Below are 27,026 nucleotides of genomic sequence, written 5' to 3' on the forward strand. Positions count from 1 at the left end.
AGGGGCATGGGGAGATTGTCAGGGAATGCTCAGGATATGTGGAATCACAGGCCCTAGTAAGATTAAATGAATTTGCTGGAACACTTATGGGCCACCTTTCCTAGTGATGGTTCTCACAGCTAGTTCAGTTAATAGGTCTTTTTCCCAAATGGACTTTCCAACTTGCTTATGAAGAACCAATCTTACTGAAGTGTTTCCTCTTGGGTACTAGTTAGATTTCTCCTCTGTGTGGGTTTGCTCACAGATGGACAGAGGGCAAGTTCTTACTGAAACCCTTTCTTTAGCTGGGTTACAAATGGGCTTCTATCCCGGTATTCTCAGGTGGGCAAGGATGAAATTCTTGCTAAAATTTCCTCCCCGGTGGATAGCTCAGCCTCTTGCTTGTATAAATTTCTTATAATATTAAAGGGCCAGATGATAAAAAAATAGCATTTGATCTACAATGAAATTGGCTAATATTTGGGAAAACATAAGTCAAGTCAGAGTAATAAGCTAAGCTACACAAAATCTTAACTCATGTTCCCTATTATTAAAATGGGGAGGCACCATGGGTTGTGGAGGGGAGGTAAAGACAGGATTTGAAATGGGAAAAACCCGGATTACGAAATGAAGCCTCCAGTCAACAGACAGCAAGGAACTGAGGCCTCCTGTCAACAGCCATGTAAGTGAACTTGGAAGCAGACCCTCCACCCTCAGTCAGTCTGTTGGATGATTAAAGTTCCAGCTGGCATCTTGGTTGCAAGCTCACGAGCAAGCTGGCACCATAATGCAAGCAGGATAACTTGTGTGTGTGTGTGTGTGTGTGTGTGTGTGTGTGTGTGTAACAGCTAACCCTATCTGTATTAACATGTGAAATAAAATTGAATTGCATTCATATATCTCACTCAGGCTTCTGCAGGTTACCTAATTTTAAAAAGAAATGGAGGTTTTTCTGCATCCAGCAGTAGAGTTGACAAAACACTTCAAAGGACTCCTTGCTACAAACAATTTAGATCTTGGATGAAACATACTTTCAGTACATTGCTGAGCCCACAAAGAGTACGAGAAATATCCAATATCCAACATCATGATTCTTCACCACCTTCTCAATGAGTAGACTCTCTAAGATGAACAGTGAATACCAAGCAAACATAAAAGATAGAGCTGCTATGAGCATAAATGTTCATTTCAACATCGGCATTGAGACAATCAGTTTTAGCGAGACTCAAGATAGGGAAGCAGGATGAGACATCTGCAGTGTCTGGACCTCTTCAAGGGGGACACAGTGGTCTCAGGTAGATAGTACCTAGACCCCTGGAAGAAGTTAGCTCAAAGCTTTTCTGAAGGAAAGCACCTTCTCTTTAGGCGTCCAAAGTTCCCATAGGTTAAAGTCAAATAAATAGGTGCTCGCAATTAAAGACCATCAAATGTACAAAGATATGAGTCACCATGAAGCAAAATAAATTTGAACTTCCATAATTCATATATTAGAATTATCACAGAATATTAAGTAACTATATATGAAATATTTGAAGAAATAAATAATGGAACCAGAAATATGAGCAGACAACAAAATGTGATAAAAATAACTAGATTTACTTGAAAAACTAACTTTCAGAAATAAAAAATATAGTTATTGAAATAAAGAAAATGAACTGCTAATCAGCAGATTAGAACTCACTGAAGAAGAGAAGTACAAAGCTGGAAGATAACTGAAGAAATGACAGTAGAGTGAAAAAATAAAAAGAAAAATGTGATAGAGTATAACAAAAGACAGAGAAGGTTTAATATCAGCGTTTTAGATTAGATTTTTAAAATTCATCTATACGAGATACACCTAAAACAGGAAGTTTGAGAGTCAAAGTATACATTTTTCTCAACCACATATCAATCCTTCAAAAAATGGACTACGTATGAAGTTTTAAAGCAAGTTCCCACAACTTTCATAGTATTGGTAACAAACTATATTCTCTAACTACAATGCAGTTAAATTAGGAATCAGTAATAATAAAAAGATAAATTTCAAAAATATATATGATTTAAAAGTGAAAATTCCAGAGCAGCAGAATCACCTGAAGAGCTGAATAAAACTACATATGCCCAAGCCCTACCCCAGAGCTACTGAATCTGAATATCTAGGGATGGAACACTCGCTTATATATTTTTTAAAAAACAACATGGGTGCTTCTGATGCACAGCCAGGTTTAGGATTAACTGCATTAACCCATTAACTTGGACCAATACCTGAAAAGTCCTTTTCTATTGACTTTTATGCCTCCAGGATTATCATATAAATGTATACATATATCTATATATACACATCCATATATATACACATACACATGTCAGTATATATGTGTGTGTGTGTGTGTGTATTAGTATATAAATGTCTGTTTTCAGGCTATCTTTTCTGTTCCATTCATTTATCTGTTTTCTGTCTAATCTTGCACAGTACTTTATCTGTAAAATGGGGAAAATAAAGAGTATATACTCAGGATTGTTGTGAGGATCAAATAAGTTAATTCATGTAATGTACTTAGAATAGTGTCTGGCACATAATAAGAACTCAAGAAATGTTACCCTTTACTATTATTATTGCTTTATAATATGTTTTAATATCTAATAGAATGAGACTCTTTATTAGTAGTCTTCTTTTAAGTTATTAGATATTTTTGCCAGTTTATTCTTCCAAGTGAACTTTAGAATAATTTTGTCATATTTCAGAAAAAATCCTATTATTAATTGAAATTATGTTAAATATATAAATTTTGGAAAGATATATAGTTTTATAATACTTATCTGATTTTCTCTTTACCCAAGATTTATTAAAAATGTATTCAGATATCCATGTAGTTTATATCTAATTATCATTGTTACTAATTTTTCATTTTATGACATCATGGTACAAAAATACAGCCTGCACAACTTCTGTCTTTTGGGATCTTTATTTAGGGGTAATGCTGGTGAAAAAGATGATGGTTATGTTGTTTATCATGTTGAATATATATGAATAGTCCATGGAACTTAAATTACATTAATTATACTTAAACTTTATGCCCCTTTTCTGTTTGTCAAAAGCTAAGTCTAATACAAAATTGTATCTTAATTATGTTCTTTTTGAATTTTTATTTTTCTTTCATTTTGTATTTATGCTATATTATATATTGCATAAAAGTTCATGACGAAAATTACCAAATAAAAAAAAAAAGAATCCAGACTGGCCTTGGATTTCTCTTCTGTAACAGAAAATTATTTATAATTGATCTTTTTATTAATATTGCTTATATTGTTATATAATATATATACATTTATATGTTTGGTATTTCTGTTACAGAGGAGAAATCCAAGGCCAGTCTTATTTTTTAGGGGTTTTTTTTGGGGGGGGGTTGTTGGTTTTTTTTGGCTGCACTGCACAGCATGTGGGATCTTAGTTCCCCAACCAGGGATCGAACCAGTGCCCCCTGCATTGGAAGCATGAAGTCTTAACCACACTGATTTTTTTAAAAAATTATTTTATTGGGCTTCCTTGGTGGCGCAGTGGTTGAGAGTCCGCCTGCCGATGCAGGGGACACGGGTTCGTGCCCCAATCCGGGAAGATCCCACATGCCGCGGAGCGGCTAGTCCCGTGAGCCATGGCCGCTGAGCCTGCGCGTCCAGAGCCTGTGCTCCGCAATGGGAGAGACCATAACAGTGAGAAGCCCGCGTACCGCAAAAAAAAAAAAAATTATTTTATTGAAGTATAGTTGATTTACAATGTTGTGTTAATTTCTATGGATAGTCTGATTTTTTTTATCTCTCTCTCACACACACACACACACACACATATATATATTTTAATTGTTACATCATTACACCATTTCACTGTATGCATTTCACTGTATGTAGCCTTATAGGCTATCTGTTTTATTAATAATTAGGCCACCTAATTAAATGAACAGATGAATAGGAATACCATTTTTAGTAATATTTCTCCCATTACTATCATTTATATATTTTCTATTAAAATAAAAGCTATATAATCAAATTTGGTTTACAAATGTTGGCAAAATACCAGATATAGATATCACCTTGCTATTTTGGAATGTATTGGGTATAGTAACTTATTTTAATAGTATTCTACGTATTTATACATAAAATCACATGTAGAGCTTTTCTTACTCTTTCCTACAGAATTGGTGGCATGGGACTAAAGCAGTTTCTTGATGGTCCTGCAAGCACAAAGATAAGAGAGCTAAATCTAAGTAACTGTATCCACCTGGGTGAGGCCTCTATTGCAAAACTATCAGAGTGGTATGATAAAACAATAATATTTTACATCATGTTATTAGTAATTGTATATTTGTTAATAGGACAGATCAGAGGTAGACTTTTGAAGCCATTTGGAAAACATGAGGGATGCCCAGAAGCTGGTCCAATATTCAGCGAAACGAAATAAGACATTGGAGTCATGGAATGAATTAATCTTTTGACTATATCTAAGACGTTTCTTATAAAATTTCAACTTGCAGGAAGTCTGAGATCGAATCACTCATGAAGTTATGAATAGCTATACCTGGGTGACTTCTCTGTACTTTTCAAGGATATCATCTCTATGTAAACCTTTACAGTGTTTCCCAAGGGATATTCTAGCTGGTGGGTTTATTCTTGATCCTGTTTACTTGTAAAAGGTCTTGTGTACACTAAGGGGTTAAGTACAATTCTTGTAACAAACTTGTAAAGGTAAGTGAGAAATTTAACTTTGCACTTTTAGTGGTCATTCATCGTGGTATTTAGGAGTTGCTCCACGTGTAGATGTATCTCTGGTGTATCCCAAAGCCGCGAAAGAAGGCGGTCCCAATTGTGGTATTTACATGATAGTTTTTGTATGCATGTAATATATTTTTTCTTAATAGAAATTGCAATACGAAATGAAATCACAGAATGTTTTATACAATAATCCACCTCTCTTTCATTCAACTTTGTAATGTTAATTATTTCTACTTTTTTTTTTTCCTTGGCTGTGCTGCCCACAGCATGTGGGATCTTAATTCCCGACCAGGGATCGAACCCGCGCCCCCTGCAGTGGAAGCACGGAGTCCTAACCACTGGACGGCCAGGGAAGTCGCAATTATTTACACTTTTAAGCTTACTTTTATGACAAGAAAAGGAAAATCCTTGTTTCAATAGCATTTGCTTTCCCCAAGTAGTTTTTAATATGAAGAAATTTCTACTGACAGTGTGATTAAAAGCTAAAATGAACTCTTCATGCTACTTTCTTTCAGCTGCTCTAATTTAGACTACTTGAGTTTACAAAATTGTGAACATCTGACTGACCTAGGAGTTGAATTTATTGTAAACATCTTTTCTTTGGTATCAGTAGATCTCTCTGGAACAGACATCTCTAATGAGGTAAAAACAATTCAATGACTTCTATTGCTTTCTGTAATATAATCATTTTCCACTGTGTAAACAATGGAGAGAACAATTATTTTTATTTCTTAGAATACTGGATTATAAAGGGCAAGTTTGGGAATATTGTTTCTGGAATAGCGATGCATGAAGTTATTTGTAAATCAATGGTCTTGTTTTTCTTCTTTAAAAATTGGCAAAACACAGTATTTTGAGGAAAGTCCTGACAGATCAGAGTTTTATGTGATAGATCTGACATGTGTTTCAATTATAGACATTTGGTTATTGTGGAGATATATTTTGGATGGCTTAGGTATATTTTTCCTGTGGATTGTATATTCTATAAGACTACCTGAGTGCCTTGAGATTTAAGTCCTTAGTTCAAAACTGAAGTCTAGAAATGGCCTCTACAAATCTATAAGAGGATACATTTTAAGAAACTCATTTCTTGCAAGCTGCTGTTGCTACTCCTCAGAGTTGAAACACAGGTCACACCTATCCTATCATTCCAGCACTGCCCCATGTACTAATCAAAATGAAGATAAACCCAGATATCTGTCATGTTTCTGAAAGACTTTAATGGACTGTAGTTAGATAAGGAATGTACTGGCTTCTCTTAAAAATCAAAGCATTGGGAGGGATAGAAGAGGACAACAGAGGTGAGGATCTCTCCCCCATCTGCTTGCTAAATCCCTATTCATCCCTCAAGCTCATCAAATATCAGCTGTCTCTGAGGCCTTCTCTGAGAAGTCCTACCTTACAGGCAAGTACAGGAACTTCTCTATGTACATTTCCAGCCACAGTGCATTCTTTAACATGACCTGTTTCTGTTTCTCACTGCATTACTGATACCTGTGTTATATGTCCATCCTTCCCTACATATTCATTGGGCTCTTTTAAATAACTATGTCTGTTCATTGGTTCAGGTTCTTTCCTTTCTTTATCTAAGAGTGAATTTAGATTCAGCCTCCATTCTGCTAGGTGGTCTCCTCTTCCCTTCCCTGGAGTGTTGTCTAAATGTAGTATGAGAGTGGGAGCTCAGGGCAGTTACATGTAGTCACCTCATGGTGGAATCAAGCCTGGTCTTCTCAATGCTGTCTTTTGTCCAAGGTGGAATCCAGGGAGATGTCTGAGGGCCCATTTGGTTTCCTTCCAGGTAAATTCCTGATGTGTCTTCCCTTTCCTGGCTCCAAGCCCCCCTTCAAGTCTTCAGGCTCCTTTGTCATAGGGGCCCTTGCTCTGGGCCCCTCCGGGTCATCCTGGGGCATGGGGACTCTGTGAGGCCTTCTTAGGTCCACAATCCCAGACATCCCCTGCAGACATTTTCCTGCTGTTACATCTGGGTGTAGTTGCCCTCAGACCGATGCCTCACCCTTCTCACTCTCCTGCAGAATGGCTGATTCATGTCAGTTAGATTCCAGTTGGGTTTGGTGCTTGTGAGGCATTTGTGCACAATGGGAGGGTCAGAAGGAGGGAGAGGCCAGGTTTTCCTCCACCTTTCCTTTCATTATTATCATCAGCTGCATGTCTTTTGTGATCTACTCCCTTTAGTCAGAACTGCTGTGGTTCTAGCTTCCCTCCTGACCTTGGACTCAGGGCTCTAATAAACACCATTGCTTCCCATTGTCTTTCCAGCATAGGGGTGGTAGTGGTTTCCTGCTGCTAAATCTCTAGATTTTGTCATTATTCCATTAGGCTCCTCAGTTCTCTAACACCTATGTCGTCAATTCTCTTTCACAATTAAATTTCCTCAGTTTGAAATTAGAGTTGTTTTTATTTTCCTCATTGGATCTTAGCTGGTAAAATGATGAGCGTAGGAAAACTCTCCTGCCTTGTTGCTTTGCACAGCCATAGCAGGGAAAGGTAGAATGAGTTCTCATATACTCTTAGACCCCCAAACCTATCAGGAGATAGAGTCCAGGGAGGTCTGGAACAGGGCCCTGTATCCCAGCACCTCATTCTTTTGCTTCCCTCCTGCTCTCCCTTCCCCTCTTCTTCCTCCACTCTCCCCTCCTTCCCCCGCTTCTCTCTCCCTTCTTCTCCTCTCTCCTTTCTCTTCTCCTTCCCCCTCTGCTCCTCTCCCCTCTTCTCTTCTTTGCTCCCAGTCTCTTCTCTTGGCATAGATTCTTTGTCTAATCTGAGGGTGGAAGAAATGTTCCAACTGATTACATGGTTTTTAAAAATGTCATGTTCCAAGTCTTTCAGGGTTTAGAATTTAAAGCTTACAAGTCTAGGATGTTTTTCTCCTGTGTTGTTCTGTAAAAACCCTTCCCTGACACATATAAGTAGAAGGCCCGGCTGTCGTCTGAAGGGTCACAGGGTAACAAGAAGGATCAAAGCACATTTTAAAGTACATCAAAATATAATTTCACCACAGCACTCATCACAAGCCTGAAGGATCTGGTGAACATTTGTTGAATTAACGAAGGTAGGCTTAGATGCTCTATCCTAGTTTTTAGCATTTGCGAAAAGCTCAGTTTTTATTTTCGAAGACCATATATTAAAATTTTTAACTGAGGAAAAGTTAAAAACTTAGGAATATAGCCTCAAGTCCCATTCACTGTTTTAATTTTCTTGTAAAGAATACACACAATCTGAAAGAGCACCTATGGAGAAGAAAGCTAGTTGTTTTCTGCCAAAAGACTGAAAAATATGTCTTCTGAAGGCTGTTGTTTTCTTCCTCCAAGTAAGTTAAATTGTGATCTAAAAGTCAAATCATTGACAACATAGTGCTACAACAGCTGTGGAAGCTAACCTCAAACAGTCAACTTAAAATGAGTCAGCCCAGATGTCAACTCAGGCAGCTAAACACCAGCCTGGATTGTAGGTCTGATGAAGTGCAAATATGACTATAGACTTAACATTCAAGATTTAAACTCTGGAATGTTACAGATATTCACCAGAGATCAAATGTGACCACTTATGCCTTTGGGAAAAAAACAATTTACGTTTTCTAATAATTATGTTCACTCACAATTCTTTTCAGTAGTGAGTTTTTAGTTACAATCACACTACTTACTTAGTTAACAAATATATACTCCAATTACATTGTGCTTGGTGCTGGGGATACTGGGCTGAACAAAACAGACAGGGCCCCTCCTCCTAGCCCTTACATTCTAGTGGAAGACAGGTGTGAGACAAGTGGTTACAAAACATGATGGGTGTGGGAAACAAACAGATGGGAAACTTAACCTGGCTCAGAGAGTCAGAGAAGATCTTCTTTTACGAGAGAAGGAGAAAGAGTATGTGGTGAGCCAAAGAAAAAGCTCGCACAAAGGTAGAGAGGTTGAAAGTATGCTCGCATCAAGGAAATCTGCACATTTAGGTATAGCTTGATTAGGAGGAGAGTGGTGAGAGATGATGTTTGAGAGGTAGGCGGGGGCCATGTCATAAGGGGCCCAGAAGCCACAGTGAGGAGTTTGTTCTCTGCCTTGTTGGCAATGGAAGGACATTCAGTATTGTCAATTAGACAGTAACACAGTCAGACTGACATTTTGAAAAGGTCCCTCTATCTGCTGGATAGACATGGGGATGATAGATGCACTAGTGACCAATTATAAAGCAGTAATCCAGGTGAAAAATTATGAGGGTCTATATTAGGGCTATAACCAGGGAGATGGTAGTAGGGCTGGCACAGCAGATTGAGGGACATGTAGAAGAAAGAATCAACGGGAGCTAGGGATAGAAGGAGTATGGGGGTAAGGAAGAGGGGGAGGGAATCAAGGATGATGCCAGATTTTTGGCTTGAGCATCTGTATAAATGGTGGTGTCCTTTACTGAGCTGTGTCCCTTCCATAGGGGGAGGAACAGGTTGGCTACAGGTTGGGAAAATAGGCATGTTTAGTTTGAGTCACCTGCAAGACAGCTTTATAGAGATGTATAAGCGCTCCGGAAATAAGCAGGGAAATCAGTGAAATTTACTCTTTGGAGGTAGAAAAGCTCTCTAGGGTTGCAGTGGGTGATGGGGCATTGTGTTCAGAAAATCATGGATACTTATGAGCAAGTTAATCAGCAAAGGCAAAACTACAGATATTTAGAAATCCAAAAAGATGTTTAATTGAGAGAGCTAATTTAAATGGGGGAAGCCCATTTCTCAAGAAGAGAACACAGTTATTTCAAACTTTATACATTTTTTATAATTATTTTACTGTCTTCGGCCATTCTTTTTGTGGACAATAGTGACTAACGTATTACATCATCCATGAATAAAAGTTGTTTAGGAAGTTATCTAATAAGCATATTTTATAGAAAAGGAAAAACATCAACTTTTCCAATATAAACAGGAAAGGGTTTGTAAGTGAAGGAAATAGCTTATTAATGTGATGGTATTTTAAGCTATCTTTAAAACTCTTTAACTTTCTATAACTTTTTCTTAATGTCTAATTCAGTGGGATGTTATTTGTTCTCTACTTACCCCAGAGGATTGTTTGAATATAAGGTTATATCTCCATGTATACAGGAAAATGTTTTCCACTCTAGTTAGGAGAATTATCATTTGCTGAAGACCACAGGATCCACAGTTAGGGCAGTTCAATCTGTTGCTTAAACTGTTTTAGTCACCACCATACTTGTTTAAAGGAAAAATGAGTCAGAGCAATGTTCCAGACAGTATGCTTAGACAGAGGCTTTAAGAAGACTCTTTCATTTGCCTGATTTTCAAAAGTTTTCACCATGAGTGCCTACTGTGTAGGCCATCTCCTGGAGTCCCCTCACTGGAATGTGAGATCCATGAGGCTGAGACTTCGTTTTGTTCACTGCTGTTTTCCCTGGGGGTAGCAGACACTCGATAAGTACACACTGAATGAAGGAACAAATGCTGAGCTCTAGGGCACCAAATTTGAATAAGATCTGTTCCCTGCAGCCCAATTTGGAAGAGTGTGACTAATTTAAATATGGTGTGGCAGGTGTAGTGGTAGAGGAAGCAGAGAAAAGGATCTATTAACTCAGTCTAACACAGAAGCATGCAAATGCATGCTTGTTGAAGGAACTTTATGTAGCTTAGTACTGCTAGAATATACTGTGAAAAGGAGATGTCACTGAGGGAATATCACGTTATCCCCAAGGAGCCTGGACTTGAATCAGTGGATGATGAAGTAGCATCTAGAAGGGGAGCCACAGTCAGAGTCAGCCTCCCATTTTAGATTATTTGGGTTATTCTCTGGGTGACAGACTGGAGGGGAGACCAGTGGGAGTTACTTCAGTAGTTAAAGAAAGAGATGAGGAGTTCTTGAACTAGGTCATAGGACAGAAGTAGTATGGAAAGAACATATTCAAGACTACTTAGGAGGTAAAATTGAAAGAACTTGATGACTGATTAGATGTGGAAGATAAGAGCCTGGGGGGGAGGGGGAGGATAAGAATGATTCCAAACTCTGGCTTTGGGCGGATGGAAGTCCTACCTGAAAGAAACTTAGGTAATGTAGGAAAAGGAACAGGTTTTGAGGGAAAGGTGATGTCAGTTTTATCAGACTGAGTTAGAGTGTGTGGGATATTCAGGCCAAAGGCGTGGGAGAGAGATCCTGAAGGAAGACTCAGATTTAGGAGTCATCAGCATGGAGGTGTGAATGTGGCCAAGATCCGGAGAGACAGTGTAGGGAGTAAGGAGAGATGTGTACCCAGGAAGAACACAATAGAACACCAATACTTAAAGAATGGGAAGAAGATAAATCCATGAAGGATACTAAAGAGAGAAGATGAAAAATGTTGTAAGAGAATCAGTTGAGTGTAGTCATGTGTGGAATGTTGAGGGAATAACCAACAACGTCTACTAAAACAAAAATAAAATCGGAGAAAGACCAAAATTTGAAAGAACATTTACCATTAATTAAACAGATGCCTGCCAACCCCTCTGATATCATTTCATGTGCCTGCTCCTCTCATTCTCTTTCCTCCAGCCCCACTGCCACTTTCAAGCTCCTCAAACAAGCCAAATTCTTTCCTACCTCAGGATCTTTATACATATTATACTTTCTGCTTGGGATGCTCCTCCTCCCACTCTTGTGCTTGGGTGGGTAGATGCTAAGCAAGTAATCCCTGATGTTCCTGACAACAGCTGTAGAATCTTGACATGGGCTGATAATGCCTTTTAAGATATTCTGGATGTAATTTTATAAATACTAAACATTAGGCATGCTATCTGTAATTATCAGAAAATCACACTCTCACAAGCCTCTTAGATAGCCTCATCCACGAGAGGGCAGACGGCAGAAGCAAGAAGAATTACAATCCTGCAGCCTGTGGAACAAAAACCACATTCACAGAAAGACAGACAAGATGAAAAGGCAGAGGGCTATGTACCAGATGAAGGAACAAGATAAAATCCCAGAAAACCAACTAAATGAAGTAGAGATAGGCAACCTTCCAGAAAAAGATAATAATCAGAATAATGATAGTGAAGATGATCCAGGACCTCGGAAAAAGAATGGAGGCAAAGATCGAGAAGATCCAAGAAATGTTTAACAAAGACCTAGAATTAAAGAAAAAACACCTCGAGGATTTAAAGAAAAAACAAACAGAGATGAACAATACAATAATGGAAATGAAAAATACACTAGAAAGAATTAGTAGCAGAATAACTGAGGCAGAAGAATGGATAAGTGACCTGGAAGACAGAATGGTGGAATTCACTGCTGTGGAACAGAATAAAGAAAAAAGAATGAAAAGAAATGAAGATAGACTAAGAGACCTCTGGGACAACATTAAATGCAACAACATTCGCATTATATGCGTCCCAGAAGGAGAAGAGAGAGAGAAAGATCTGAGAAAATATTTCCCATGTTAGGGAAATCAAAAACTTCCCTAACAGGGAAAGGAAAAAGCCATCCAAGTCCAGGAAGCGCAGAGAGTCCGAGGCAGGATAAACCCAAGGAGAAACACGTCTAGACACACAGTAATCAATTTGGCAAAAATTAAAGACAAAGAAAAATTACTGAAAGCAGCAAGGGAAAAATGACAAATAACATACAAGGGAACTCCCATAACATTAACAGCTGATTTCTCACCAGAAACTCTACAAGCCAGAAAGGAGTGGCATGACATATTTAAAGTGATGAAAGGGAAGAAGCTACAACCAAGATTACTCTACCCGGCAAGGATCTCATTCAGATTCGATGGAGAAGTCAAAAGCTTTACAGGCAAGCAAAAGTTAAGAGAATTCAGCACCACCAAACCAGCTCTACAACAAATGCTAAAGGAACTTCTCTACGTGGGAAATACATGAGAAGGAAAGGACCTACAAAAACTAACCCCATACAATTAAGAAAATGGTAACAGGAACATACATATCAATAAGTACCTTAAGCGTGAATGAATTAAATGCTCCAACCAAAAGACACAGGCTCGCTGAATGGATACAAAAACAAGACTCATACATATGCTGTCTACAAGAGACCCACTTCAGACCTAGGGACATATACAGACTGAAAGTGAGGAGATGGAAAAAGATATTCCATGCAAATGGAAATCAAAAGAAAGCTGGAGTAGCAATACTCATATCAGAAAAAATAGACTTTAAAATAAAGCATGTTACAAGAGACAAGGAAGGACACTACATAATGATCAAGGGATCAATCCAAGAAGAGATATAACAATTATAATTATATATGCACCCAACATAGGAGCACCTCAATACATAAGGCAACTGCTAACAGCTATAAAAGAGGAAATTGACAGTAACACAATAATAGTGGGGGACTTTAACACCTCACTTACACCAATGGACAGATTGTCCAAACAGAAAATTAACAAGGAAACACAAGCTTTAAATGACACAATAGACCAGATAGATTTAATTGATATTTATAGGACATTCCATCCCCAAACAGCAGATTATACTTTCTTCCCAAGTGCACATAGAACATTCTCCAAGAAAGATCATATCTTGGGTCACAAATCAAGCCTCAGTAAATTTAAGAAAACTGAAATCATATCAAGCATCTTTTCTGACCACAACACTATGAGATTAGAAATCAATTACAGGGGAAAAAACGTAAAAAACATAAACACATGGAGGCTAAACAGCACATTACTAAGTAACCAAGAGATCACTGAAGAAATCAAGGAGAAAATCAAAAAATACCTAGAGACAAATGACAATGAAAACACGATGATCCAAAACCTATGGGATGCAGCAAAAGCAGTTGTAAGAGGGAAGTTTATAGCAATACAAGCCTACCTCAAGAAACAACAAACATCTCAAATAAACAATCTAACCTTACACTAAAGGAACTAGAGAAAGAAGAACAAACAAAACCCAAAGTTAGCAGAAGGAAAGAAATCATAAAGATCAGAGCATAAATAAATGAAATAGAAAAAAAGAAAACAAGAGCAAAGATCAATAAAACTAAAAGCTGGTTCTTTGAGAAGGTAAACAAAATTGATAAACCATTAGCCAGACTCATCAAGAAAACAAGGGAGAGGACTCACATCAATAAAATTAGAAATGAAAAAGGAGAAGTTACAACAGACACCGCAGAAATACAAAGCATCCTAAGAGACTACTACAAGCAACTCTATGCCAGTAAAATGGACAACCTGGAAGAAATTGACAAATTCTTGGAAAGTTATAACCTTCCGAGACTGAACCAGGAAGAAATAGAAAATATGAACAGGCCAATCACAAGTAATGAAATTAAAACTGTGATTTAAAATCTTCCAACAAACAAAAGTCCAGGATCAGATGGCTTCACAGGTGAATTCTATCAAACATTTAGAGAAGAGCTAACACCCACCCTTCTCAAACTCTTCCAAAAAATCGCAGAAGAAGGAACACTCCCAAACTCTTTCTATGAGGCCACCATCACCCTGATACCAAAGCCAGACAAAGATACTACAAAAAAAGAAAATTACAGACCAATATCACTGGTGAATATAGATGCAAAAATCCTCAACAAAATACTAGCAAACAGGATCCAACAACACATTAAAAGGATCATACACCATGATCAAGTGGGATTTATCCCAGGGATGCAAGGATTCTTCAATATACGCAAATCAATCAATGTGATACACCACATTAACAAATTGAAGAATAAAAACCAGATGATCATCTCAATAGATGCAGAAAAAGCTTCTGACAAAATTCAACACCCATTTATGATAAAAACTCTTCAGAAAGTGGGCACTGAGGGAACTTACCTCAACATAATAAAGGCCATATACAACAAACCCACAGCAAACATCATTCTCAATGGGGAAAAACTGAAAGCATTTCCTCGAAGATCAGGAACAAGACAAGGATGTCCACTCTCACCACTGTTACTCAACATAGTTTTGTAAGTCCTAGTCATGGCAATCAGAGAAGAAAAAGAAATAAAAGGAATACAAATTGGAAAAGAAGAAGTAAAACTGTCACTGTTTGCAGATGACATGATACTATACATAGAGAATCCTAAAGATGCCACCAGAAAACTACTAGAGCTAATCAATGAATTTGGTAAAGTTGCAGGATACAAAATTAATGCACAGAAATCTCTTGAATTCCTATGCACTAATGGTACAAAATATGAAAGAGAAATTAAGGAAACACTCCCATTTACCACTGCAACAAAAAGAATAAAATACCGAGGAATAAACCTACCTAGGGAGACAAAAGACCTGTATGCAGAAAACTATAAGACACTGATGAAAGAAATTAAAGATGATACAAACAGATGGAGAGATATACCATGTTCTTGGATTGGAAGAGTCAATATTGTGAAAATGACTATACTACCCAAAGCAATCTACAGATTCAATCCAATCCCTATCAAGTTACCAATGGCATTTTTTACAGAACTAGAACAAAAAAATCTTAAAATTTGTATGGAGACACAAAAGACCCCAAATAGCCAAAGCAGTCTTGAGGGAATAAAACGGAGCTGGAGGAATCAGACTCCCTGACTTCATAGTATACTGCAAAGCTACAGTAATCAAGACAATATGGTACTGGCACAAAAACAGAAACATAGATCAATGGAATACGATAGAAAGCCCAGAGATAAACCCACGAACTTATGGTCAACTAATCTCTGACAAAGGAGGCAAGGTCATACAATGGAGAAAAGACAGTCTCTTCAATAAGTGGTGCTGGGAAAACTGGACAGCTACATGTAAAAGAATGAAATTAGAATACTCCCTAACACCATACACAAAAATAAACTCAAAATGGATTAGAGATCTATATGTGAGACCAACACTGTAAAATTCTTAGAGGAAAACATAGGAAGAACACTCTTTGACATAAATCACAGCAAGATCTTTTTTGATCCACCTCCTAGAGTAATGGAAATAAAACCAAAAATAAGCAAATGGGACCTAATGAAACTTAAAAGCTTTTGCACAGCAAAGGAAACTACAAACAAGATGAAAAAACAACCCTCAGAATGGGGGAAAATATTTGCAAACTAATCAATGGACAAAGGATTAATCTCCAAAATATATAAACAGCTCATGCAGCTCAATATTAAAAAAACCAACAACCCAATCCAAAAATGGGAAGAAGACCTAAATAGACATTTCTCCAAAAAAGATATATGGATGGCCAAGAGGCACATAAAAAGCTGCTCAACATGACTCATTATTAGAGAAATGCAAATCAAGCCTACAATGAGGTATCACCTCACACCAGTTAGAATGGGCATCATCAGAAAATCTACAAACAACAAATGCTGGAGTGGGTGTGGAGAAAAGGGAACTCTCTTGCACTGTTGGTGGGAATGTAAATTGATAGAGCCACTATGGAGAACAGTATGGAGGTTCATTAAAAAACTAAAAATAAAATGACCATGTGACCCAGCAATCCCACTACTGGGCATATACCCAGAGAAAACCACAATTCAAAAATACACATGCACCCCAATGTTCATTGCAGCACTATTTACAATAGCCAGGTCATGGAAGCAACCTAAATGCCCATTGACAGACAAATGGATAAAGAAGATGTGGTACATATATACAATGGAATATTACTCAGCCATTAGAAGGAACAAAATTGAGTCATTTGTAGAGACGTGGATGGATCTAGAGACTCTAATATAGAGTGAAGTAAGTCAGAAAGAGCAAAGCAAATATCGTATATTAACACATATATGTGGAACCTAGAAAAATGGTACAGATGAACCGGTTTGCAGGGCAGAAATTGAGACACAGATATAGAGAACAAACGTATGGAAACCAAGGGGGGAAAGTGGCGGGGGTGGTGGTGGTGGTGGTGTGATGAATTGGGAGATTGGGATTGACATATATACAATAATATATATTAAATGGATAACTAATAAGAAACTGCTGTATAAAAAAATAAAATAAAATCCAAAAAAAATTCACACTCTCAACCTAGGTCATTTCAAGGCAATATCAATAGGTTTTATTTTATTGATGCATTCTCTCTTTAAGAAAACATAAATCACATGGTGAGATTAATTACTCTAGATGGTTTTCTAAATAAGTGTTCTTTAGTTCCTAATATATTGTATCTTATCTCTGCCACATTACAGTTTAGTCCCCTAGAGGGGTGTTATGCTTTTAGATGGCCTCATTTGGGTAGCACCCTAATTATTTTCAAATTGAACTGCAAAACAAACAAAAAAACCAGTAATCCTAATTGAATATTGGCGTGTGGTTTCCATCTTAATTTTAATTGTATATGTTATAAGGTCATTTAGTTTCAGATATTTCTAGCCAAAAAAAATAAGCCAATGTGAGAACTTCAACAGTATCTCCTATATCTGTCCCCTGCCTCCCCTCCAACCCTGCTGCCACTGCCATAGTTCAAGCACCATTTCTCCTTACTAACCTCTCTTGCCTTAAGTATCACTGTCCTCAAATCTGTTCTCCACTCTGCTGTGGTGTGATCTTGCACCATGCAAACCTGAGCCTTTCACGTCCTTGCTCAGACTTCTTCAGGAGCTCTACGTTGCTTTCAGCATAAAGTCTAAATAGTCTACTGTGGAGGACCAAGCTCTTCCTGAGGTGGTTCCTGCCTACTTGTGCAGCCCCACTTCCAGATGACTCCCACCTTTCATCTTTGCTCCAGAGACATAGAACTGACTCTCCTACAGCTCCGCAAATATGTCATGCTCTCCTTGCCTTCCCATTTCTGTGAGTTAATCTGTCGGAAACAGCCTTTCTTCTTGTCCACCTAGTAAATTCTTGCTCATCCCTCAAGTTTCAGCTGTGTGAAGCTCTTCTGGAATTCCTGGGCAGGCTTAGGATCTACCTGCCTTGTGCTTCCGCTGTACTTTATAATGCCTCCAATAAAGCAATCAGCTCGATATATTTTAACATTTTTTTCCACGCCTATCTCCTTACAAATTGTAAGTTTCTTGAGGGCAGAGGCTGGATCATCCTATCTTTGGGATGCCCAGCATTATGCTTAGTACATAGAGGTGTGTAAAATATTTGATCAGTGAGTCAGTGAGTGAGGGAATGAATGGATCTGGTACCGTTTCCTTCCTGTAAACCAAACACTTAGACTTTTAAAAATTCCACATTTTCTTAGCTATGATCTGAGCTGGAGTGGGACAGCTTACAGTTGCATGTCTTAATCTTAATGATGTGCTTTCAAGAGACCACCCATCTGCATGGAACACACATACAAATAAAGCCTGAGGTTTAGTGCAGCACAACCCCTAAAGGAGGAAGCACATGAAATCACTTGAGATTTAAGAAACAGAAAGAATGGGAGTTAAAAGAAAGCAGAATAACTCAGAGACAAATGGATTTGCCTTGGATTAAAAACAAAAAACACATTAGAAGTCTGCCCTACTGAACTTTTTCATATGAAGCTGGACCTCTCCTTAGTCCATTCCAGGCCCTTTTTCCCAGCCAGTGGCCTTATATGAGTCTGCTGGTCCCATCACTAGCAATAGTGGTTTTCCTCATAGAAGTTCCAGTCAATTTTCTCCTGTTTCCAGCAAAATGCCTACTAAAATCATTGCAAAAAGAAGTGACCATCCTGAGCTTGTCTTTTCCCTCAAGGAGAATATCTGGTTGATATAACTTTCCTCTCAACCTCCATCAGGTAGGAGGCAAGTAGACTCAAGGTGACTTTTCTATTTCCAGGTAACAGAGATGCTTATTTTCCTTCCCTCCATAAACATATAGAGGACCAATTTCAGTGTATTGACCAAAGCCTGCTTTCCTTTAGACTTGTAGGTTGGTAAATTAGGGTGGAAAGGTTGACACATTTCAAAAAGAAGTATGATACAAAATTCATACTAATAATCAAGTAAGTAGAAATAAATAAAAATAATTAAGAAGAAAAGGTAAATTATATTTATAAAATTGTAATTGCTAACCAGAGTATAAAGGGGAAGATCACTTGTGAGGTTAAGATACATTTTCATGGACATTGTACAAGATAGCATTATCAATGATTTTAGAAAGAGGATGTGTTAATTGAGATAAAACATATTTCCAATAAAAGTTTTGTTCTTTACTCCTAAGAGAATGTGGTAGGCAACACCAAACAGAGCGAATCTTTCAGAAAGAAACATTATATAAATGTTAACACTGATTCACACAATTACAAAGGGAACTAGATTTCATCCAAGAATTCTGAGAGTATGCCAGCAAGATAAGGGAAAACTGGGTCCATAAAAATAATTTTATAAATAGACTACTCATTCATTCACAAATACTTATTCATTGTCAACTGTGTGTCAAACGCTATGCAAGGTTATAGGAGTACTAAACTTACACAGCCTGGTCTCAAGGTACAGCTTAGTGGCAAAACAACAACAAGAGTAACAACATTACATGGCTAAAAGTTACTAAAAGCATGAGTTCAGAGTGTGGCTTCACATCCTTACTGGTGTCACAACACTATGAGAGTTCAGGCAAGTTACTCTGTGCCTCCATTACCCTCTCTTTAAAACAGCAATTATAATATTACTTTCCTCATAGTGTTGTGAGGATTTGTAAAGTGCTTAACATAAGTGTGTGGCACACGGTAAACATTCAATGCATCTTCGCAATAATTTATTGGAATTATGACATAATGAGGTATATTTGCTGTTATGGAGATATGTGCACTGCACTGCATCTTGGCAGCATGGATGAGTTGGAAAGTGAGTGCTTTTGTCCCTGTTGTCTCTGTGGAGGAGTCAGGAGATGCTCTTCAGCTTTTGAGGTGCAGCTAAGAGCTTCAGTAGGTGTTTGTGAGGTAAAGAAGAGAAGGGCATTCTCAATGAAGGAAGAAGCAGGGGGGAAGGCATAGAGACATGACAGAGGGTTATATGTTGGGAGATCCACAGGTGACTTTGTATTGGCATGGCATGGCCTGAGAAGACGGAGGATGTGGCAGGAGATGAGGATGGAGAAAGAGGAGGAGGGCAGAATGTGTATGGCCTCGCAAAGCGATTCAGACTGTGCTATATGCAATGGGAGCCACTGAAGAACTCTGAGTAGGACTCATACAGATTTGTGTACACAGACATAACGGTAAGGGGGATCTATTTAAGAATGGGAAAGGTATTGCAATGACACTAGAAATAATGAGGTTTTGATCATGGTGGCAGATGAGACATGCATAAGAGATTTTTAGGAGGTAGTATAGGTAGGGCGGGCTTGGTGATTGATTGGATATGGGGAGCAGTGGGGAGAGGAGTAGACACAGATAATATCCAGGTTTTTATCTGGTCAGCTGTGGACATGGTGGTACCATTAACCAGGAAAAGAATCCTAAGAAAAGGATTAGGACTTGGACACAAGATGCTGAATTCCATTTCAACATGTTTCAATCCAGTACCAGGACACATCTCTCCTGACTAAGAGCTCATTTGGTCCTGGCTGACAAAAAAGACAGACACCCATTCGGCTTCAGAACCTTCCCTTTTGTTTTGTTTTGTTTCTCAGTATGTTTGACAAGGAATCATAGGCATTCCATATATTACAATTTAAGCATTACTGAAAGCAGAAAATTTACGCAAAGGATTTTCAACAACACCTTCTAACTGTATCCCCTCTATCACAACAACTTATATCCAATTTTACCCTCAAAAAAAAAAAAAAGCAGCAAGAAAGGAGGCTTCTTATGTTTGCTGTTAGGGATCTTTTGTTCTTTTTAGATTTCTCATGATCTACACTCCCAATAATTACATCAAAGTCCTCAGTCATCCTAGACTCCTGGGTACCTCATTCCATCTTATTTCATAGAATGTATTTTCCAACATCCTATATTCAAATATCCTAAATTGTATAGATTATATTTATAGATTTCTCAGAGAAATTTCCCCCTATATTTGTTTATCTTTGTGATTGTATTTTATGTGAATTTTCTGTTTATATTCTTTAGTCATTTATATATTGAGGGGTCTCAATATTCCTGCCAATTTGTATGAACTCCTTATAATGTAGTTATTAATCATTTGTCATATTTTCTCCATAATTTACAATGGCTTATGTCATGACTATGGAAGAGAGGTTTGTTTCAGTGTTTTAATATTGAAAGCCTACAAGCTACTGCTTATAAAGAGTATTCAAGAAAAAATGAATTAAAAGTTGGACAAACTATGCAATCTTACGTAATTTTATACAGATTTTTTCAAGAGACTTTCTTTAATCATATGCAGAACAGATTATAAAATTTATTTATGCTTATTTACTGTTCTGGTGTGCCTGTATTAAAGTGCTGACAGTTTCCAAACTGAAATATACCATAAACAAGGATGGTTCCTGGCTATCAGATAAACTACATTGTATTTTATTCTAAAGTTAGCATTCCATAATGCCTAGACCATCTTCCAGACTTTTTCTAAAAGCACAGACTCTCAGAAGAAAAGCCATGTGCAAGTTGTAAAGACTAAATCTTTCAGACTGTGAAGCTGATTAACTAGGTTTCCTCAACAACATATAAAACTTGTTTTTTAATTATGACCAAATATTTAGTCTTATAATAGGGCAACATACTGATGTTTTTATTTTCCTCAGTGTGTCATCTTTTGCCAACAAACAACATAATTACACCAAGCAAAACAGTAACTCCATTTTGTAAATGCGCTTAACAGGAGTTTGGGAAAATTAAAAGACTGTTGCCTGTTAGAATGGCTATTACCAAAAAGATAAGAAATAACAAGTGTTTGTGAGAATGTGGAGAAATGGGACTGCTTGTGCACTGTTGGTAGGAATGTAAATTGGTGTAGCCACTATGGAAAACAGTATGACGGTTCCTCAAGAAATTAAAAATAGAACTATCATATGATCTAGCATTTACAAAGGAAATGAAAACATTAATTTAGAAAGATATATGTAACCCCCCTGTTCACTGCAGCATTATTTACAATAGCCAAGACATGGGAACAACCAAAGTGTCCATTGATGGATGACTGGATAAAGAAAATGTGGTGTATATATATATATATTTAGCCATAAAAAAGAAGGAAATCTTGCCATTTGTGACAACATGGATGAACCTTGAGGGCACAATGCCAAGTGAAAAAAGTCAGACACAGAGGGATAAATACTGTATGATCTCATTTATATGTGGAATCTAAAAAAAAACACATAAAAACCTCATAGACACAGAGAAGAGATTGGTAATTGGTGGAGGTGGGGTTGGGGGGTGTGGGCAAAATGGGTGAAGGGGGCTAAAAGGTACAAACTTCTAGTTATAAAATAAATAAGTCATGGGGTGTAAAGTACAGCACGGTGACTACAGTTAATAATAATGTATTGTATATCTGAAAATTGCTAAGAGAGATCTTAGAAGTTCTCATCACAAGAAAAAAAATTGTAACTATATATGGTGACAGATGTTAAACAGACTTATTGTGATGGTCATTTCACGATACATACAAATACTGAATCACTATATGTACACCTAAAACTAATATAATGTTATATGTTAATTATATCTTTTTTTTTTTTTTTTTTTTTTTTTTGATCTTTATAATCTATTTTTTTTTTTTAACATCTTTATTGGAGTATAATTGCTTTACAATGGTATGTTAGTTTCAGCTTCACAACAAAATGAATCAGTTATATATATACATATATTCCCATATCTCTTCCCGCTTGCGTCTCCCTCCCTCCCACCCTCCCTATCCCACCCCTCCAGGCGGTCACAAAGCACCGAGCTGATCTCCCTGTGCTATGCGGCTGCTTCCCACTAGCTATCTACCTTACGTTTGGTAGTGTATATATGTCCATGCCTCTTTATCGCTTTGTCACCGTTTACCCTTCCCCCTCCCCATAGCCTCAAGTCCATTCTCTAGTAAGTCTGTGTCTTTATTCCTGTTTCACCCCTAGGTTTTTCATGACATTTTTTTTTTTTTTAAATTCCATATATATGTGTTAGCATACGGTATTTGTCTCTCTCTTTCTGACTTACTTCACTCTGTATGACAGACTCTAGGTCTATCCACCTCATTACAAATAGCTCAATTTCGTCTCTTTTTATGGCTGAGTAATATTCCATTGTATATATGTGCCACATCTTCTTTATCCATTCATCCGATGATGGACACTTAGGTTGTTTCCATCTCTGGGCTATTGTAAATAGAGCTGCAATGAACATTTTGGAACATGACTCTTTTTGAATTATGGTTTTCTCAGGGTATATGCCCAGTAGTGGGATTGCTGGGTCATATGGTAGTTCTATTTGTAGCTTTTTAAGGAACCTCCATACTGTTCTCCACAGTGGCTGTATCAATTTACATTCCCACCAACAGTGTAAGAGGGTTCCCTTTTCTCCACACCCTCTCCAGCATTTATTGTTTGTAGATTTTTTGATGATGGCCATTCTGACTGGTGTGAGATGATATCTCATTGTAGTTTTGATTTGCATTTCTCTCATGATTAGTGATGTTGAGCATTCTTTCATGTGTTTGTTGGCACTCTGTATATCTTCTTTGGAGAAATGTCTATTTAGGTCTTCTGCCCATTTTTGGATTGGGTTGTTTGTTTTTTTGTTATTAAGCTGCATGAGCTGCTTATAAATTTTGGAAATCAATCCTTTGTCAGTTGCTTCATTTGCAAATATTTTCTCCCATTCTGAGGGTTGTCTTTTGGTCTTCTTTATGGTTTCCTTTGCTGCGCAAAAGCTTTTAAGTTTCATTAGGTCCCATTTGTTTACTCTTGTTTTTATTTCCATTTCTCTAGGAGGTGGGTCAAAAAGGACCTTGCTGTGATTTATGTCATAGAGTGTTCTGCCTATGTTTTCCTCTAAGAGTTTGATAGTTTCTGGCCTTACATTTAGGTCTTTAATCCATTTTGAGCTTATTTTTGTGTACGGTGTTAGGGAGTGATCTAATTTCATACTTTTACATGTAGCTGTCCAGTTTTCCCAGCACCACTTATTGAATAGGCTGTCCTTTCTCCACTGTACATTTCTGCCTCCTTTGTCAAAGATAAGGTGACCATATGTGCGTGGGTTTATCTCTGGGCTTTCTATCCTGTTCCATTGATCTATCTTTCTGTTTTTGTGCCAGTACCATACCGTCTTGATAACTGTAGCTTTGTAGTATAGTCTGAAGTCTGGGAGCCTGATTCCTCCAGTTCCTTCTTTTGTTCTCAAGATTGCTTTGGCTATTCGGGGTCTTTTGTGTTTCCATACAAATTGCAAAATTTTTTGTTCTAGTTCTGTGAAAAATGCCAGTGGTAGTTTGATAGGGATTGCATTGAATCTATAGATTGCTTTCGGTAGTAGAGTCATTTTCACAATGTTGATTCTTCCAATCCAAGAACATGGTATATCTCTCCATCTATTTGTATCATCTTTAATTTCTTTCATCAGTGTCTTATAATTTTCTGCATACAGATCTTTTGTCTCCTTAGGTAGGTTTATTCCTAGATATTTTATTCTTTTTGTTGCAATGGTAAATGGGAGTGTTTTCTTGATTTCACTTTCAGATTTTTCATCATTAGTATATAGGAATGCCAGAGATTTCTGTGCATTAATTTTGTATCCTGCCACTTTACCAAATTCATTGATTAGCTCTAGTAGTTTTCTGGTAGCATCTTTAGGGTTCTCTATGTATAGGATCATGTCATCTGCAAACAGTGACAGTTTTACTTCTTCTTTTCCGATTTGGATTCCTTTTATTTCCTTTTCTTCTCTGATTGCTGTGGCTAAAACTTCCAAAACTATGTTGAATAAGAGTGGTGAGAGTGGGCAACCTTGTCTTGTTCCTGATCTTAGTGGAAATGCTTTCAGTTTTTCACCATTGAGGATGATGTTTGCTGTGGGCTTGTCATATATGGCCTTTATTATGTTGAGGAAAGTTCCCTCTATGCCTACTTTCTGCAGGGTGTTAATTATATCTTAATAAAAAAGATTGTTAATAGGTAACACAACAAATTAACTGGGACAGCTAGTTGTTATGTCTAAAATAATCTTTTGTTCAAAGTACCTCTCAAACTATTCAGCAGGAAATAAGGGAAACAGTGATGGAAAAAAAGGTTTAAATAAATAACAGATTCTATATTTAGAAGGAAGGATAGAATCAGAAAACTCAGCATTTTGCAACTTTCAGCAAAATAACTGATTTAGGCAAGGATCATCAATTAATGCTCAAATCATTGACTGAAACGTTGTTGGGAAACAGGGAATTCATGTGGTCTCAAAGGATCACATCATGGATTATTTATTAAATAAACAGAAAAAATACCGTTCTAATGAAACTGCACCTAGGTAGTAGTTTTACAGAAAATGTTTACCTAGAATCTAATCATAAGGAACAGTCAGACAAATCCAGAATGTGGGACATTTTACGTAATGGCTGGCCTGGGATCTTGAAAGACAACATTTAAAGAAAAAAAAAAAAGGCTAAAGAGACATGCAACCAAATGCAACGTGTGAACTCTGAGGACTGGATAAAAAGCAAATTTGAATATTGACTCTATATTATATAGTATGGTAGTACTGTTAATCTTCAGTATCATATTATATATACATAATCCTATATAGTTACATAGGAAAATGTCCTTATTCCTAGGAAGATGCATATAGAATATTCAGAGGTAAAGCATCAAGATGGCTGAAACTTATTTTCAAATGGTTCACACTACGCATATGAATTTAAAATATATATATTATATATACATATAAAACTATATTCACACATAAATATCAGTAAAACTATAACAGCAATTAAGCAAAATGTGGCAAAGTATTTATAACTGGTGAATTTAGGTAAAGGATATATAAGTGTTCATTATACCATTCTTTGAACCTGGCTGTAGATTTGAATATTTTCAAAATAAAGAGTTGGGGGAAGTATGTTTTATGTTTATGTTGGTGATATTCTAAGCCTGGAGTAGTATGACTCAGTCATATAGTAAGTACACACAGACACACATACCATTCCAACATTTGGTAACTCGTTCATTGCTGATGTCTATCTATATCACCTAAGCAATTCCAGATGTAAAATTGGGGGAAAAAAAGAATAGTTTTCAAAGGATTTGTTTGCTCCCAACTATCTGGTGTACATCTATCTGTTCCTGGCAGCATGTAGTGTTCCCACCCACTACTCCCAGTGACCCCAATCTGAACTATTTTCCAAACAACTCACACTTTCCAAATGAAGCCCTTGTTCATGCTGCTTCCTCAGTCTGAAACACTGTTCCTATTCCTTTGTCAAAATCTTACCCAGACTTTAAGGCTTAATTCAGATTCTTCTTCCTCTGTGAAAGTCTCTTCTAGACTGTCACCTATTCCTTCCAACTAAAAGCAATCACCCCCTGCCCTGTGATCTCTATACCTCTTTTGAAACACATCCTCATTCTTTTTGCATTATTGTCACTTATTCCCTAAAGAGGGAAAGTTTTGTTTAACAATGTTGCATAGGATAATATCCACATTCCAGAATAACGTACGAGGCTCTCATGGCTTGGTGCCTGCTTCCTTTTGAGTCTTAAGTCTTGACACTTCCTTCAATGGACCAGAGCGACAATATAAGCCAATTTTTCACTAGGGACGCCTGGACCCCTAAGATCCAGGTCTCTCAATTCCATGGCCTATGAAGGAGCAACGCGCTCCCCAGGATTCCTATGAATTCCTAAGGCTTCGCATTCTCATACAACCTGTAATGCTAGTGACTTCTCCAGGCTACCACACCATCTGCTTTCCTTTGCATTTTACCTGATTACAAAATTTAGCCCCTTCTAAATTTTGGGAAAATAAACCAGAACCTTTCCTGCAAAGCATTCGTGAGTTTGGCTGACTTTTGAGGGAGATGAAGGAGGATTTACATTTTCATGATGCTACAACTTCCCTGAAAATTTAAGTACCCATCTGCTCTTTGCCTCACTGAGGCCCAGTCACTCAATCTGGTTGGCTCCTCTTTGCTTCTTTCTTAGTCTTGTCCTCCCACCTTCCTCTTTTTATCCCTCCCAGAAGTAAAAGCTTGGCACAGCCAACCCCCAGGACTTTCCCCCCCAAGCACTTAACAAGGTATTAAACAAAACAAAACAAAAACAACACCCTGCAGTTTATTCCTTAACAGAAATTCTGAGATCAGCTTTTCAGATATTTTAAAAATCCATGTAAATCTAATCATGCCATGCTATATAGTTCCATATACATGCCATACTATTTCATACCTCAATGCTTTTGCACATTCTGTTCCTTCAGCCTGGAATGTCCTTCCCTTTGTAGCTTTCTTGGCAATTTACACTTCCCCACTCATGACTCTCCTCCATGCAGTCCTCTCTAATCCAAAGTAGTCCCTCATCTTTCCTCT

At 37.4% G+C, this 27,026-nt stretch overlaps 1 protein-coding gene across 1 annotated transcript in view; it reads left to right on the forward strand.

Moving 5' to 3' along the window:
• FBXL13 (F-box and leucine rich repeat protein 13) overlaps positions 1 to 27,026 on the forward strand; it is a gene marked incomplete at both ends in the record, with an annotated part of 183,419 nt that overhangs the window by 131,297 nt on the left and 25,096 nt on the right. Inside the window, 2 exon segments of the mRNA XM_082846252.1 lie at positions 4,150 to 4,269; positions 5,241 to 5,367. Of these exon segments, the coding sequence (XP_082702378.1) occupies positions 4,150 to 4,269; positions 5,241 to 5,367 (247 nt within the window).

The sequence above is a fragment of the Leucopleurus acutus genome (assembly GCF_964270905.1).
Source record: "Leucopleurus acutus genome assembly, chromosome: 9".
Classification (NCBI taxonomy): Eukaryota; Metazoa; Chordata; class Mammalia; order Artiodactyla; family Delphinidae; genus Leucopleurus; species Leucopleurus acutus.